The 15,727-nt window shown below is 40.7% G+C and overlaps 1 protein-coding gene across 2 annotated transcripts in view; it reads right to left on the minus strand.

The window, feature by feature from the left end:
• lcmt1 (leucine carboxyl methyltransferase 1) overlaps positions 1-15,727 on the minus strand; it is a 70,434-nt gene that overhangs the window by 4,753 nt on the left and 49,954 nt on the right. For both annotated transcript variants that reach the window (XM_078558491.1, XM_078558490.1), the window contains exons 8-11: positions 6,502-6,622; positions 5,704-5,805; positions 1,322-1,413; positions 673-770 (exon numbers count right to left, since the gene is read on the minus strand). In XM_078558491.1, the coding sequence (XP_078414617.1) occupies positions 673-770; positions 1,322-1,413; positions 5,704-5,805; positions 6,502-6,622 (413 nt within the window). The remainder of the gene's footprint in view (positions 1-672; positions 771-1,321; positions 1,414-5,703; positions 5,806-6,501; positions 6,623-15,727) is intronic.

Raw genomic sequence — 15,727 nt, forward strand, 5'->3', positions numbered from 1 at the left:
AAATTCCATCATCTGCCATGGTGGGATTTGTACCCCAGTCCTCAGAGCATTACCCTGGGTCTCTAGATTACTTGTCCAGTGACAATACCACTACGCCACTGCCTCCTCTCTACATACCACACGTTTGGTTCCTTCATCCAAATCATTGATGTAGATTGTAAATAGTTGAGGCCCCAATACTGACCCCTGTGGCACTCCACTAGTGATGTAGGTACACCTACAATGCTGTTAGAAAGGGAAATGTTGATATGGGATCTGCTTCATTCACTACCTTGATAAAGCAGAGGAAACTCTGTTTTACACTAAATCCTAAATCTGTGACATTTATGTCACAATCATCAAAAGCAGCTTCTAGGCTTATGGATATGTAATTTGTTTGTTCCTGTTTGGTTTGTTTTGTCACTATCTTAGGCTTCATACCATTTGTCTTTCTGCCCTACTTTTGTCACTGATATTTTCAATATAGACTTAACTACCCTTCCCTCCCTTCATAGGTGTGCGTTGCCTGTTTTCCCCTCCATCAAGTGAAACCACATTTCTGAGGACTGGAATTCAGAGTGCAGTGTCATAGGACTGAATTCATATCACCTGTCCGTCTTATCCACACAGAAGTTTTCTTTTCAACCTTGTATCTATAGGATGGCATGTAGATAGAAAGCATGAAAAGATTACCAAAGTCATCACTATCCTTTGTGGCCCAGCAGATGCAATAATGTTGCAGTAGTTGCTGCAAAAGCTCCTTCTCATCCAAGAATTCAAGATGTTCTATCCTGGGGGAAACCAGTAAATTAAGATTAGAGGAAGGGATGAGCTAGCCCATGGTAACAGTATTGTTGCATTGCTACTGGATATACACAAAAGAACACAAGAATTAGCAGGAATAGGACATTCGGCCACTTCAGCCTGCTCCGCAATTCGATAAGATCATGGCTGTTAGACACATGATAGACATAGGCAATATCTAGTGCCAACATGTCAGAAAAAGCAAAAGCTCAGGAAATCCACAATAAATGGCTCAGAATTCAATAATCATCTTTAAAATTAGGGAATTAATGTTGTAAATTTTATTCTAACATATTCCTGCATTTGTGGCTTTTATACCTATATTTCTATTAAGTTATTCTGACTGACATGACAACTGTAAGTTGCTACTACTCATCTAGATAATTGCTCCAAAGTCAGAAAAGTGCTGACCTACAAAATGGCCTAACAGACTGGCTTGACAGTTACCCTATCACATAGCAAACTCATACACTGCTTTAGTTTGTAATGCCAGCAGCAGAAGAGAACTATTGAAAATCACCATCAAAATTAAATGTACCTCTGAATATCTGCTTGTGGCAAACTGTTATAAACTGTCATCATGTCCATAGCATTCGCACGATCCCAGCCATTCAAAAGAAACCGATCTTTCTGTGAAATAATAAATCCAAACAATTTCACACTAGAAACAATCATAGGCTGTACTTATAAAGCAGTTCACTATTTAAGAACCATTGCAGTCCTATTTGAAATTCAATTTAAATAGAAGAAAACAAAAATTTGTATTTGCGTAGTACTTCATCATGTCTCAATGTGCTTAATATTTTTTTCTAGAGTGCGGTGACTTGTTATATAGACAAATTGCAGCCATGCAGTACCAAAAACATTCATTACAATAATAAGATGAATGACCGCTTAATCTGATTTTAGTGGTGTTGACTGAAGAAGGAATATTGTCCAGGAGAACTTCCTAACCTTTTTCTAATTGTGGCATGAAATCTTTAATATTCACCTGAACAGGCAGGTGGAACCATGCTTTAACATCCCATCCTAAAGATGGCATTGCTCACAATGCTGCTCTCAGTGGAATATCAGCCCACATTATGCATCAAGTCTTGATGTAGGCTTGAATTCACAACATGTTGGCCCTGATGTGACAATGCTACCAACTGAACAAGTTGACTACATAGTTACAATTTTTGCATAGTTTCAAAATGTATTTACCGTAGCTTCAGTTAATTGTTAAACAAGTATTTTCAATAGTATTTGACATGAAAGAAAATCAGAAGGGAGAGAGCAAGCCTGAACAAAAACATTGAGAGGGGCTAATAGGTAAAAATTCAGTTAAGAGTCAGTGAGAGCAGAGAGACTGAGCCCAAAAGAAAACAGTGCGAGAGGACAAGTAAAGTCAGTGGCAAAGAGTCAAATAGGGTTGAAAGACCAAGCCCAAGGGAAAACAGGGTGACAACAGTCTTTTAGAAATCAATCTTCAAAGAAAGAATCACAAAACCCAGAAGGGAGTGTGGACTTGAGGGAGTTGTGGGGAGTGGGCGAGTTGTAAGTAGCAAGTCCTTGAAAAAGGGCCTCAATCAAAAAACCTGGAGGTAAGGGAGAACAAATGTCAGGGAGAGAGGTAGAAAAAAACTTCACGGAAAGTAAGAGGGAAGGAACTGATTGTTGAGCAGCTGATGAGTTGTCTTTTGCCCATATCAGGGACAAGCCTTAGTTTTATTTCTTGTAAATTTAGATAATAGTCCAATAAATAGGCATAGCAAGGTATCTCAGTCCCATGTCACGCGGGAACTCTGCTTCTCATGTTCTGGACAACCACACGTGCAGGATGTGTCATCAACTGGAGTAGCTAGAGTTCTGGGTTTCTAAGCAGCATCTACCATCACTGCAATATTTCACAAGCTGAGAGCCACATGGATAACACATTTCAGAAGGTGGTCACCTCACAGCTTATGGGTGTGCAAGTAGAGAAGCAATGGACTGCCAGATAGATAAGGAGGACCAGACATGTAGCACAGGAGTCCCCTGCATCTCGCTCTCTAGCTAATATTTAGTTCTGAATTCTGGTGAAGGTGATGATTCCTCTGGAAAGTACAGGCAGAGCCATGTGCTTGCCATCTTGGGGACTTGTGTTGGGGGTTAGGGTACAGAAGGTAAGGGAGAGGGTCAGAAAAATAGTGCTAGGGGATTCAATAGTTAGGGAACAGACAGGCTTTCTGTGGCCACAGAGATGATTCCAGGATGGAACGTTGCCTTCCTGGTGCCAGAGTCAAGGATGCTACTCAGAGGCATTGATGGGGGAGGGTGAACTGCCCAAGGTTGTGGTCCATACTGGCACCAATGACATAGGTAGAAAGGGGGCTGAGGTACTGCAGATATATTTTGGGGAGCTAGGAAACAAATTATAATGCTACAGAGTACAAAAATAGGAAGAAGGGGCAGATAAATGTGTGGCTGGAGAGAGGTGCAGGAGGAAGGTCTTTACATTCCTGGGGCACTGGGACCAATTCTGTGGGAGGTGGGTCCTGTACAAGCCAGGACTGGCTTGCACCTCAACCTCCCTGGGACCAATATTGTTGTACTAGCACTGTTGGGAAGGGTTTAAACTAATTTGGCAGGGGGATGAGAACTTGAGCATAGATTCAGAAGGGAGAGAAGCAAAACTGGGAAATGAAAGCAGAAAATTAAAAAGTGGATGTGGAAAGTAGAGAAAACAGACAATAAATGAGTTGTTCAGTGAATAGTTGGAATGACTTCAATATGAGGAGTCTAGTGAATAAGGTCGATGAGCTGAGGGCACAAGCAGACACCAGGAAGTATGATATGGTATTGTTATTATTGAAACATGACTTAATGAAGGGCAGGAAAGGCAGCTCAACATTCCTGGTTACAGAGCTTTCAGATCAGATAGAGGAGGAGATAAAAAAGGAAGGGGTGGCAATATCGATTAAACAAATAATTACAGTTGTGAGGAGGGGAGTTATATTAGAAGGAGCATCAAGTGAAGCTGTATGGGGAAGAAAAAGGGTCAATCACACTGCTGGAAGTATACTATAGACTTCCAAGCAGGCAGAGGAATTATAGAAGAGCAAGTATGTAGGCAAATTTCTGAGAAGTGCAAAGACAATACTAGAGGATTTCAATTATCCAAATATTAACTGAGATAGAATCAATGTAAAAGGTACAGAGGGTGCAGAATTTAAAAAAATCTCCTGAATGCATTTTAAGCCAGTACATACAAGGAAAGACCAACAAGAGAAGGGGATGTTCTGGACTTTAGTTTTAGGGAATTGCACTGGGCAGAAAAAAGTGGCATCAGTAAGAGAGCAGTTGGGTGGTAGTGATATTAGTTCAGATAGATTTAGTGTAGTTATGGAAAAGGACAGAGATAGACCAGAACTAGAGTTCACAATTGGGGTTAAGTTAATTTTACTAAGCTGAGGTGTGATTAGCAAAAGTGGACTGGAAACTTGAACGCCAAACACTGACCCTGCAGTGGTAGGAGGAGATAATAGAGGGTTCAGAACAAATATGTTCCTACAAAGAAAAAAAGGTGGGACTCTCAAATTGAGAGCTCCTTGAATGTCAAGGAGCATTGTAGAATAAGGCAAAAAGGATGGCTCAATATTACAACATGAACTCAACACTACAGAAAGCCTAAAGAAATATAGGAAGTGCAGGAGTGAAATTATGTAGGAAATTAGGAAAGCTAAGAGGGCATGAAAAAATATTGTCAAGTAAAATCAGGAAAAACACGGATATTTTGTAAACACATGAAGAATAGGAAAATAACTATGCAAGAGCGGGGCAGACTAGAGACTAAAAGGTAAGCTGTGTGTGGAGGCTAAACGTGAACATGGTTCTTTCTGAATAATTTGGTTCTGTCATCACAAACGAAAGGGAACAACACAGACATTTTGATTAAGAAGTTTGCAGATGATACAAAAATTGGCTGTGTGGTTGATAGTGAGGAAGGGACCTATAGAATGTTGGAAGATATCAATGGACTGGTCAGGTGGGCAGAAAAGTGACAAATGGAATTCAATCTAGAGAAGCATAAGATAGTGTACCTGGGGTGGGAAAACAAGACAAGGAAATACACAATAAATGATAGGATACTAAGAAGTGCAGAGGGGCTAAGGGACCAGGATTCATATCCACAGATCCCTAAGGTAGCAGGAAAGGTGGATAAGGTAGTTGAGGTGGCATACAAGATACTTTCCTTTATTAGCCGAAGCATAAAACACATGAGCAGGGAAGTTATGCTGGAACTGTATAAGACACTAGTTAGGACACAGCTAGAGCATGTGTACACTTCCGGTCACCACATTACAGGAAGAATGTGATTGCACCAGAAAGGGTATAGAGATTTATAAGGATTTACAGAACTAGAAAATTTTAGCTATGAGAAACATTGGATAGCCTGGGGTTATTTTCTTTAGAAAACAGGAGGTTGAGGGTAGATCTAATTGAGGTTTGCAAAATTATGAACAGCTTAGATAGAGTGGCTTGGAAGGACCTATTTCCCTTAGCAATGCAGTTAATGACATGGAACATAGACATAAATTAATTAGTAGAAGGATTACATTTAAGTAATTGGTAGAAGGGTTAGAGGGAAGTTGGGAAAACTTTTCACCCAGGCGGTAGTGCGGGTCTGGAACTCACTGTCTGAAAAGGAGCTAGAGCCAGAAACCCTCATTGCATTTTAAAAATATTTGATTATGCGCTTGGAAGTGCCATAACCTACAAGGCTATGGATCAATGGCAGTAAAGTGGGATTAGTCTGAATAGCTCTTTTTAATCCGACACAGACACAATGGGCCAAATGGCTTCCTTCCGTGCAGTAAAATTCAATCATTCTTCCCTTTTCTAAAAACACAAATGAAAAACTGATATGAATAATGCAACTGTGACAAAAGTATACACAACCTGCGTTTCCAGAGTTTGACAGATATCTACTCCAGCAAGGTTACACTGCCGCCGCTGCAAGTTTTCTATCATCACCTGGCCAAAACGATCAGTCATGTTCACCTGAAAAATGTGCAATCATTTGAATGTCCCCTATTAGTTGATAGACTGAAAGATCTCTTACAGTACAATGGTGATCTGTCTGGGATATGTACAGCTGCTCAGGGAGAAAAGCCAGTTACCTGTTAAAACTGAAATTCCACGTAAAAAAACCTAATATTTTTCATGTAAAAATGATTCAAAGTTTACATAATTTTTTTTGGAACAGTGACTATTGTTATATAGGCAAACACTGCTGCCTTCTGTGCCTGCAATTTCTCAAAACAGCAAAAATATAGATAAGTCAATTGGACATTAGATGACATTGGCTAAAGGAAAAGTGTTGGCTTGGATCTCAGGAGAACTCTTGCTCTTAAGACAGTGAAACATGGTGCATTAAGACTAATTCCATGTGCCCTCAATTATCTCAATGATTCCACTTGAGAGAGACACTGAATGCCTTGAAATAAAAAGCAGTTCATCTTTGTAAAGTTGTTAAAATTAAAACATAACAAAATCTCAAACTGTTATTACAAGCATTATTTTCCTATCCCAATTTTACAATTTGTGTGGCATATTTGTAACCTGTTCACCAAATTATAACATTACTGAATTAAAGTTACCCACAGGCAGCTTTACAAAAGCCAGAAAATACACGTATATCACGTATTAGTATACCTAAGTAAACTCATTGCTTGGGAAAATTGAAATGGGTTTTACCTGCTCATAATTGATAAACATGGTTGTATTAAAAGTCCTTGAAGCCCACTTGATTAATTCTGCAGATTTCTCAGGTGTGATATAAACAAGAACACATTCTGCCAGTAGCAATGTTGGTAATCTATAAGAGAAATAATAGAGGGTTACATTCCTGTGGTATTAACCACTGGGAATTCTAGATTGTAACGGATCATATGTTAGATATTTTTACACTTCATAATATACCCCTTATAAGATTATCAATTACAACATTACCTCAGTTATAAATCCCAACCATGAAAGGAAATCAGGAGCACGGATTCAGGTAGGATAGGGAATTGGAGAAAAAGATGTAGAAGAGAAGGAGATGGTAACCTGAGACAACTAAAGGAAGGGTGAAGATAAAATGAAAAGAGATCACTGTTTAAAAATAAGGGGTCGCTTTTTAAAACGGAGATGAGGCAAAACTTCTCTCAAAGGGTCGTGAGTGTTTGGAACTCTCTTCCTGAAAAGATGGTAGAAGCAGAGTCATTGGATATTTTTTAAGGCAGAAGTGGATAGATTCTTGGTAGGCAAGGGGGTGATACGTTATCGGGGGTAGGCAGGATGCAGATTTGAGGTTACTATCAGATCAGCCATGATCTTATTAAATGGCAGAGCAGGCTTGAGGGGCCTACTCCTGCCCCTTGTTTGTATGTTCGTATAACTGAAACTGAAAATTAGCCAACAGCATTGTGCTTTTTCACAAGTAAATCTCGTGATTCAATTTTGTTTTTGTTACTGTACCAGTTGGGGTTATAAACAGTGCGGTCATACAAAGCATTATCACTTGAATCCAGTGTTTGCAGTTACTAGAGAAAAAATCTGTACCAATACATAAGAGATAGGGCGTGAGAAGCAATATAATCAGGAGTAATCCTTATTCAACTAACAGGATTACATTATTAAGGAGAATATTTTATACTCAAGACAACAAAAAAAAGTAGGCAGCATTCATTTTTTACTGCCAGTACAGTTGAAGCGGAGTAACAGTTTTTTTTTGGAAGCCATGAGGAGCTTAATACTGGACCTGAATAATGCCTTCATTACAAACTGTTAATAAACTGAAAGAAATGTTTATCTTTCTGTGTGCATTACTTGTTCATCGTGGCCACCAATGTAAAATGAAGGAAACATTTCAACAGTAAATAAAATGTATTCTGTATTAAAGTTTGTATATGACTGCAGGAAAAGTGTGAGAGAATTAAAATGATATACTGCAACCACTTTGACCTTGAGAATTATAATAGGTTAAAACAAATCAAACTTGCGCTGCTGGTGAACTGCTGAACTCGCCACTTGATTAAATACAAAGGGTTATTTACACACACACACAAAAAAAAATCAAATTTAAGGCCTCTGGCAGAATTTTTATCACCCCTGAAGCCAACAACCACATAACAAATCCATTGGAGCAATAATAAAAGTCATTTGTCTTCGAGCTTCTGGATGCAAAAATTGTCCAAGTTTGAAACTTGATCCGAATTCTCATCAGTCCCATTAAAGATTTACTAGAAGCCAAAATATTTCCAGGCCTCTCACTGTTGATATAAATACTTACATTATAAAAATATGGGAAGTCAGCATGGATTTGTTGAAGACAAATTGTGTTTGACAAACCTGATTGAGCTCTTTGAAGTAAGAGAGATGGTTTATGAGGGTGGTGCTGCTGGTGTTGCGTATGTGGACTTTTTAAAAAGTATTTGACGAAGTACTACATAATAGAACTGTTAGTAAAATTAAAGCCCCTGGGATTAAAAGGACAGTGGGTGGATATGAAATTGGCTAAGGGACAGAAAACAGATGGTAGTCGTGAACATGTTTGTAAAGCTCGAATGAAATACACAGCGGTGTTTCCCCAGGGGACAGTATTGGGGCAACTGTTCTTTTTGATAAATATTAATGGTCTGGTCTTGGGCCTACAGAGCATGACTTCAAAGTTTGCATATGACGCGAAACTCGGAAATGTAGCAACTACAGACTTCAGGAGGACAGACTGGTGAAGCTGGCTGACATGTGGCAGATGAAATTTGTTCTTTTTGAGTTCTTTGCCCATAGGCAGGTCCTTGGCGATTATTCACCGAACCACAGCAAAGTGCCTTTTTTTAAACTACAGATAGGACGAAGAGGCAGACCCAAGTCTACCTCAGCTGATACAGGGATTGAACACTGGCATTAATTTAATCCACTCACTAGCCATCTAGTCAACTGAGCTAACCTGAAGGTTTAGAGAAGATTTGACTGACATGTGCAAACTCATGAAAAGTTTTCATAGAGTAAATAAGGAGAAACTGTTGCCAGTGGCATTAAGCTTGCTAACCACAGAACACAGGTTTAAGACCAAAGAACCAGAGGCAACATGAGGAAACTTTTTTTAAACACAGTGAATTGTTATGATCTTAAATGCACTGCTTGAAAAAGGTGATGGAAACAAATTTAACAGTAATTTTTAAATGAAATACACCTTAAGCAAAAAAAAAATACAGGGCTGTGAGGCAAGGTCATCTTTTACAGGAGTTAGGTACTCAAAAGGAAAGCAGGGCCAGAATGACCTGAACTGATTTTGGTGGCTGGGGGTTGTTGGGTGGGCAGGAGAAGGAGCAGTCAGGAGGTCAGGAAGGACTTGCCCAGATTTATTTCCCAAAATTGGTCCAGCTTTTTTATCTGTTGTTTTCCACTTTCCCCAGGAGATCACATGGTTTTTGAGTGGGGTGGAGAGTTTATATATTGCAAATCACTAGGCATCACAATTATGTAAAACAGGCTGGATTGGCTAGAGGGTCTTTTCTGTCTGTCACTATTTGTATAAAAACTAATTTTAGATTAGAATTGTCTTGTACGTTTTTGTGCACTGAACAGTTATGAAAAGTTGCTTTAGGATGTTAATATGTTTAACAATCATACATAGGACAATTCCACCTAAGAGTGCTATATATTAAGCACTATATTTTTTAAAAATTGTAATTAATAAAATAATCTTTCATTGTTTTAACATTTCTGAAAGCTTTTCTGTATGACCCAAAATATCAGACAATGCCAGTCATGGTGTTTTACACCACATAAATTGATGGTAAATGCTACAGACTGTGATAATACTGGTATACCATGACTAATGGTCCTAGAAGCTAGTGAATAATTTTGACTAACACAGCAGCCATTATCAAAATAGACCCAAATTTATTTTTCACTGAAGTGGCAATCATTTGTACCTTCATATTAAACTTGGGAGTACATTAACCATTAAACCTCTGCCACGCAGAATGGCTACAACAGCCATCCTACAATTCCCCAAAGAGCTACTGAGGCAAGTTGAAGGGTGTCTCAGACACCATGGGTTGGCTTTAAGTATTGTTATAGCAATACAAATAGCATACCTAATAAGTTGTGTGCTGCACTACCACATCGATCTTCTAGCTTTAAAATTAATTCTGTGACAATCCTATCTCAGCATTAACTGCAATTTAATTAGGCGTTATCCCTCGTAAAAAAAGTTATTCATAGAATCATTATGACACAGGAGGCCATTCAGCCAGTTAAGTACATGCCAGCTCTCTAGAGCAATCTAGTCAGTCCCATTCCTCCACTCTGTCCTCGTAGTCCTGCAAGTTTATTTCCTTCAAGTACCTATCCAATTTTCTTTCGCAATCATTAATCATCTCTACTTCCACTACACTTGTAGGCATTGAATTCCAGATCATTATCAGTTGTCGCTTAAATAAAGTTCTTCCTCACGTCCCTCCTGTATCTTTTACCCGAAACCTGAAATAAGTATCCCTAGTCCTTGTACCTTAAGGCTGTAACCCCTAGTGTTTGTACCATCAGCTAATGGAACAGCTTTTCTTTACCTACCTTATCTAAATCTGTCATACCCTTGTACACCTCTATCAGATCTGCCCTCAACTTCCTTTGCTCCAAGGAGAACGATTCCAGTTTCTCCAACATAAGCCTGTAGCTAAATTTCCTCATCCCTGGGACCATTCTGGTAAATCTTGACACCCTTTCAAAGAACTTCATATCCTTCCTAAAGTATGGTAATCAGAACTGGACGGGATACTCTAGTTGTGACCTAAACAGAGCTTTATAAAGGTTCAATATAACTTACCTGCTTTTGTACTCAATACCTCTATTTATGAAGCCTAAGATTCCAAATGCTTCGCTAATTACTCTCTTTAATATATCTTGCCATCTTCAAAGATCACTGGAGGAGGAGGCTCCACAAATATCCCCATCCTCAATGCTGGAGAAGCCCATCAGTGCAAAAGATAAGGCTGAAGCTTTTGCTACAATCTTTAGCCAGAAGTGCTGAGTGGATGATCCATCTCGGCCTCCTCCGAGATCCCCAGCATCACAGATGCCAGTCTTCAGCCAATTCAATTCACTCCATGTGATATCGAGAAGCGGCTGAATGCACTGAATACTGCAAAAGTTATGGGCCCTGACAATATTTAGGCAATAGTACTGAAGACTTGTGCTCCAGAACTTGCTGCACCCCTAGCCAAGCTGTTCCAGCACAGCTACAACACTAGCATCTTCCTGGCTATGTGGAAAATTGCCTGTACACAAAAAGCAGGACAAATCTAACCTGGCCAATTATCACCCCATCAGTCTACTCTTGAACGTCAGTGAAGTAATAGAAGGGTTCATCAACAGTGCTATCACGCAGCACTTGCTTAACAATAACCTGCTCACTGACACCCAGCTTGGGGTCACTCAGCTCCTGACCTCATTACAGCCTTGGTTCAAACATGGACAAAAGATCTGAACTCCCGAGGTGAGTGGAGAGTGACTGCCCTTGACATCAAGGCAGCATTTGACAAAATGTGGCATCAAGGAGCCCTAGCAAAACTGGAGTCAATGAGAATCAGGAGGAAAACTCTCCGCTGGTTGGAGTCATACCAAGCATAAAGGAAGATGGTTGTGGTTGCTGAAGTCAGTCATCTCGGTTCCAGGACATCATTGCAGGAGTTCCTCAGGTCCTCAGCCCAACAATCTTCAGCTGCTTCATCAATGACCTTCCTTCTATCATACGGTCATAAGTAGGGATATTTGCTGATGATTGCACAATGTTCAGCACCATTTACGACTCCTCAGATACTGAAGCAGTCCATGCCCAAATGCAGCCAGACCTGGACAATATCCAGGCTTGGGCTGACAAGTGGCAAGTAACATTCGCGCCATACAAAGGCAATGACCATCTCCAACAAGAGAGAATCCAAACATTGCTCCTTGATGTTCAATGGCATTATCATCACTGAATTCCCCGCTATTAACATCCTGGGGGTTACCACTGACCAGAAACTGAACTGGACTAGCCATTACAAATACTGTGGCTATAAGAGCAAGTCAGGGGCTAGGAATCGTGCGTCGAGTAACTCACCTCCTGACTCCCCAAAGCCTCTTCACCATCTACAAGCCACAAGTAAGGAGCGAGATGGAATACTCCTCACTTGCCTGGATGAGTGCAATTCCCACAACGTTCAAGAAGCTTGACACCATCCAGGACAAAGCAGCCCGCATGATTGGCACCACATCCACAAACATTCACCCCCTGCACCTTCCACACACAGTAGCAGCAATGTATACCATCTACAAGATGCACTGCAGGAATTCACCAAGGCTCCTTCGACAGAACCTTCCATGCCCATGACCACTACCATCCAGAAGGACAAGGACAGCAGACAGATGGAAACACCACCACCTAGAAGTTCCCCTCCAAGTCCCTCACCATCCCGACTTGGAAATATATCGCCATTTCTTCACTGTTGTTGGGTCAAAATCCTGGAACTCCCTTCCTAACAGCACTGTGGGCGTACCTATATCACATGGACTGCAGTGGTTCAAGAAGGCTGCTCACCACCACCTTCTCAAGGGCAACTAGGGACGAGCAATAAATGCTGGCCCAGCCAGTGAAGCCCACATCCCATGAATGAATGTTAAAAAAAATCTATGCACGTGAGCCCAGAGGTCCCTCTGTCCCTGTGCCATTAAGTCGATATTGCCTCTCCCTATTCCTTCTGCCAAAATGCATCACCTCACACTTATCTGTATTAGATCCCTTCTGTCACTTTTCAGTCTATTCTGCTAGCTTATCTATGGTCTGTTGCAGTCGATTGGTGCCAATCTCACTGTTTGCTACATCTCCAAGTTTGGTATATTTAGAAAATTTTGAAATTTTACTCTGTATTCTGGTATTCAAGTCATTTATACGTATGTGAAAAAATGCAGTGGTCCTCGCACTGTCCCTTGGAGAACACTGCTGTCTACCAACCTCCAGTCTGAGAAACAACCTTTGCTCTAAGCATAGCTAGCCTTTCTAGTATATCCTGCCTATCATTTTCACCCCATCCACTTCTTCTACCCATCTCTACTTCTACTGATATTTTGTCACCATCCTCTTCCTGAGTAACACTGATACAAAGTACTCATTTAAGTATTCTAGCCTTGCCTGTTCCTTGAAGCACATATCACCTCCTTTGTCCTTATAGGCCCCACCTTGATTGTTATTACCCACTTAGTATTTACATGCCAGTAGAAGATATTTGGGTTATCTTTTATGTTAACTATTTATGGTCAGCCTATTCTCATATTCTCTCTTTGCTAGTCTTATTTTCTTCTTCACTTCCCCTCTCAAATTTGTCCTGGTTTTCGCTTGAAGAATTCACCTGCCATACATCATATTCCCTATTTCTGGGGAACATTCAATCCTAACATTTCTATTTACTCCGTAATGCCAGGGTTCAGTTTACATCTCAAAGCTTTAAATATTTATCTAGTTGCAAATGATAAAGTCACAGACTGATTCACTGATTGACACTATGTCTGTGGCACAAATATTAAAATACATCTATACTTTAAAACATTCATTTATGGGGTGTGATAGCATTGCTGGCATGGCTAGCATTTATTGCCTAGCCCTATTTGCCCTTGAAAAGGTGAAGGTACTCCCATAATGTTGTTAAGTGTGGAGTTAAGATTTTGACCCAGTGATGATGGAACAATGGCGATATGAGACATGATGGTGAGTGGCTTGGGGGTGGTGGCGTTCCAACGTGGCTGCTTCTTTCTGGATGGTAGAAGTCATGGCTTTGAGAGGTGCTGTTGAAGCCCTTGGCGAGATGCTGCAGTGCATCTTGTAGATTACAGAATCACAGGTTACAGAGCAGGATGCCATTTGGCCCATCGTGTCTGCACCAGTTCTCTGAATGAGCAACTCACCTAGTACCAATCCCCTTCCTTCTCCCTGTAACCCTGCACATTCTTCTTTTTCAGATAAGTTTAATTCCTTTTTGAATGCTTCAATTGAATCTGCCTCCACCACACACTCAGACAGCACATTCCAAACCCTAACCACTCACTGCTCAAAAGGTTTCTCCTCATTATCACTTTTGCTTCTTTTACTAATTACTTCAAATCTGTGCACCCTCGTTCTTGATCCTTTCACAAGTGGGAACAGCTTCTCCCCATCTACTCTGTCCAGATCTCTCATGATTTTGAATACCACTATCAAATCTCCTCTCAGCCTTCCTTTCTCTAAGGAAAATGGTCCTAACTTCTCCAGTCTATCTTCATAACTGAAGTGCCTCACCCCTGGAACCATTTTCCTGAATCTTTTCTGCACTCTCTCTAATGCCTTTATATCCTTCCTAATGGTACACACTACAGTCGTGGTACACTGGAACTGAACATCTAAAGTGGGGGATGGGGTGCTAATCAAGTGGAACAGACTGTTTTGTCCTGGATGATATTCATCCAGGCAAGTGGAGAGCACTCCATCACATGCCTTATTTATGCCTTGTAGGTGGTGGAAACAATTTGGGGAGTTTGGAGGTGAATAACTTGCTTCAGAATGTCCAGCTTCTGACCTACAGCATTTATGCTGCTGAATCAGTTAAGCTAATTTCTGGTGACCGCCAGGATGTGGAAGGTGGGAAATCAACGATGATAATGCCATTGAATATCACGGAGAGGTGTTTACATTCTCTGTCCTTTGGAGATGGTCATTGCCTGGCATTTGTGCAACATGATTGCCACTTGTCACTTATCAGCCTAAGCCTGGATGTTCTCCACGTTTCCATATGGAAATAGACTGCTTCATTATCTGAGGAATTAGAAATGGAACTGACTACTTTGACATTATGAACAAACATCCCCACTTAAATTTTTGAGAAGGAAGGTCATTGATAAATTAGCTAAAGATGGTGGTGCCTAGGAGACTACCTGAGGTGATTAGCCTCCTACAACCTTGATCATCTTCCTTTGAACTCGCTATTTTACTAGGGACGTTTGGTGCTACACTTGGTCAAATGCTACCTTGATGTTACTCTTGGTCAAATGCTACCTTGATGTTACTCTTGGTCAAATGCTACCTTGATGTTACTCTCACCTCTGGAATTCAGCACTTTTGCCCTTGTTGGACCCCAGTCTGTAAGGAGGTCTGCAGCCAAGTGCTCCTAAGCATATTATTGGGGAGCAGATTTGTCGTAAGTTACACTTTAAAGCACAGGCGATGGCACCTTTCATCACTTGCTGAGTGAAAGAAGGCTGCTGGAGCTAATTGGCTGTATTGAATTTATCCTGTTTTCTTTGGGCAGATATGCCCAGGTAAATTTCCACTTTGTCGGCTAAATGTAGTGTTGTAGCTAAACTAGAACAGCTTCGCTACAGGTTCGAGTAGCTGTGGAGCAGTCTTCAACACTACAGCCGGTGCCGGGATGTCGTTAGTGCCTACAACCTTTGCTGTATCCAGTGTGTTCTGCTATTTCTTGATATCATGTGGAGTGAATAGAGTTGGCTGAAGACTGGCTTGTGTGATGGTGGGGACCTCAGAAGGAGGCAGAGATGGATCATCCACTCGTTGTTTCTAGCTAAAGATCATCGTGAATGCTTCAGCTTTGTCTTTTTCACTCATGTGCTGGTCTCCATTGTTGAGAATGGAAATGTTCATGGAGCCTCTTCATCCTTCTGTTAGTTGTGTAATTGTCCATCACCATTCATGACTGGATGTAGCAGAGCTTTGATCGCTTCTGCTAGTTATGGGATCATTTAGCTCTTATCTATAAAATGCTCTTTCTGCTGCTTAGCATGTGTATATCTTTGTGGTGAAACATCCCAAGGTTGTGATCTCATTTACAGGCACACTGATGCTGCTCCTGGCATGTTCATTCACACTCCTTATCGAAACAAGCCTGGTCATTTAGCTTGATGGACA

This window comes from Cetorhinus maximus, chromosome 15, assembly GCF_964194155.1.
Source record: "Cetorhinus maximus chromosome 15, sCetMax3.hap1.1, whole genome shotgun sequence".
Lineage (NCBI taxonomy): Eukaryota > Metazoa > Chordata > Chondrichthyes > Lamniformes > Cetorhinidae > Cetorhinus > Cetorhinus maximus.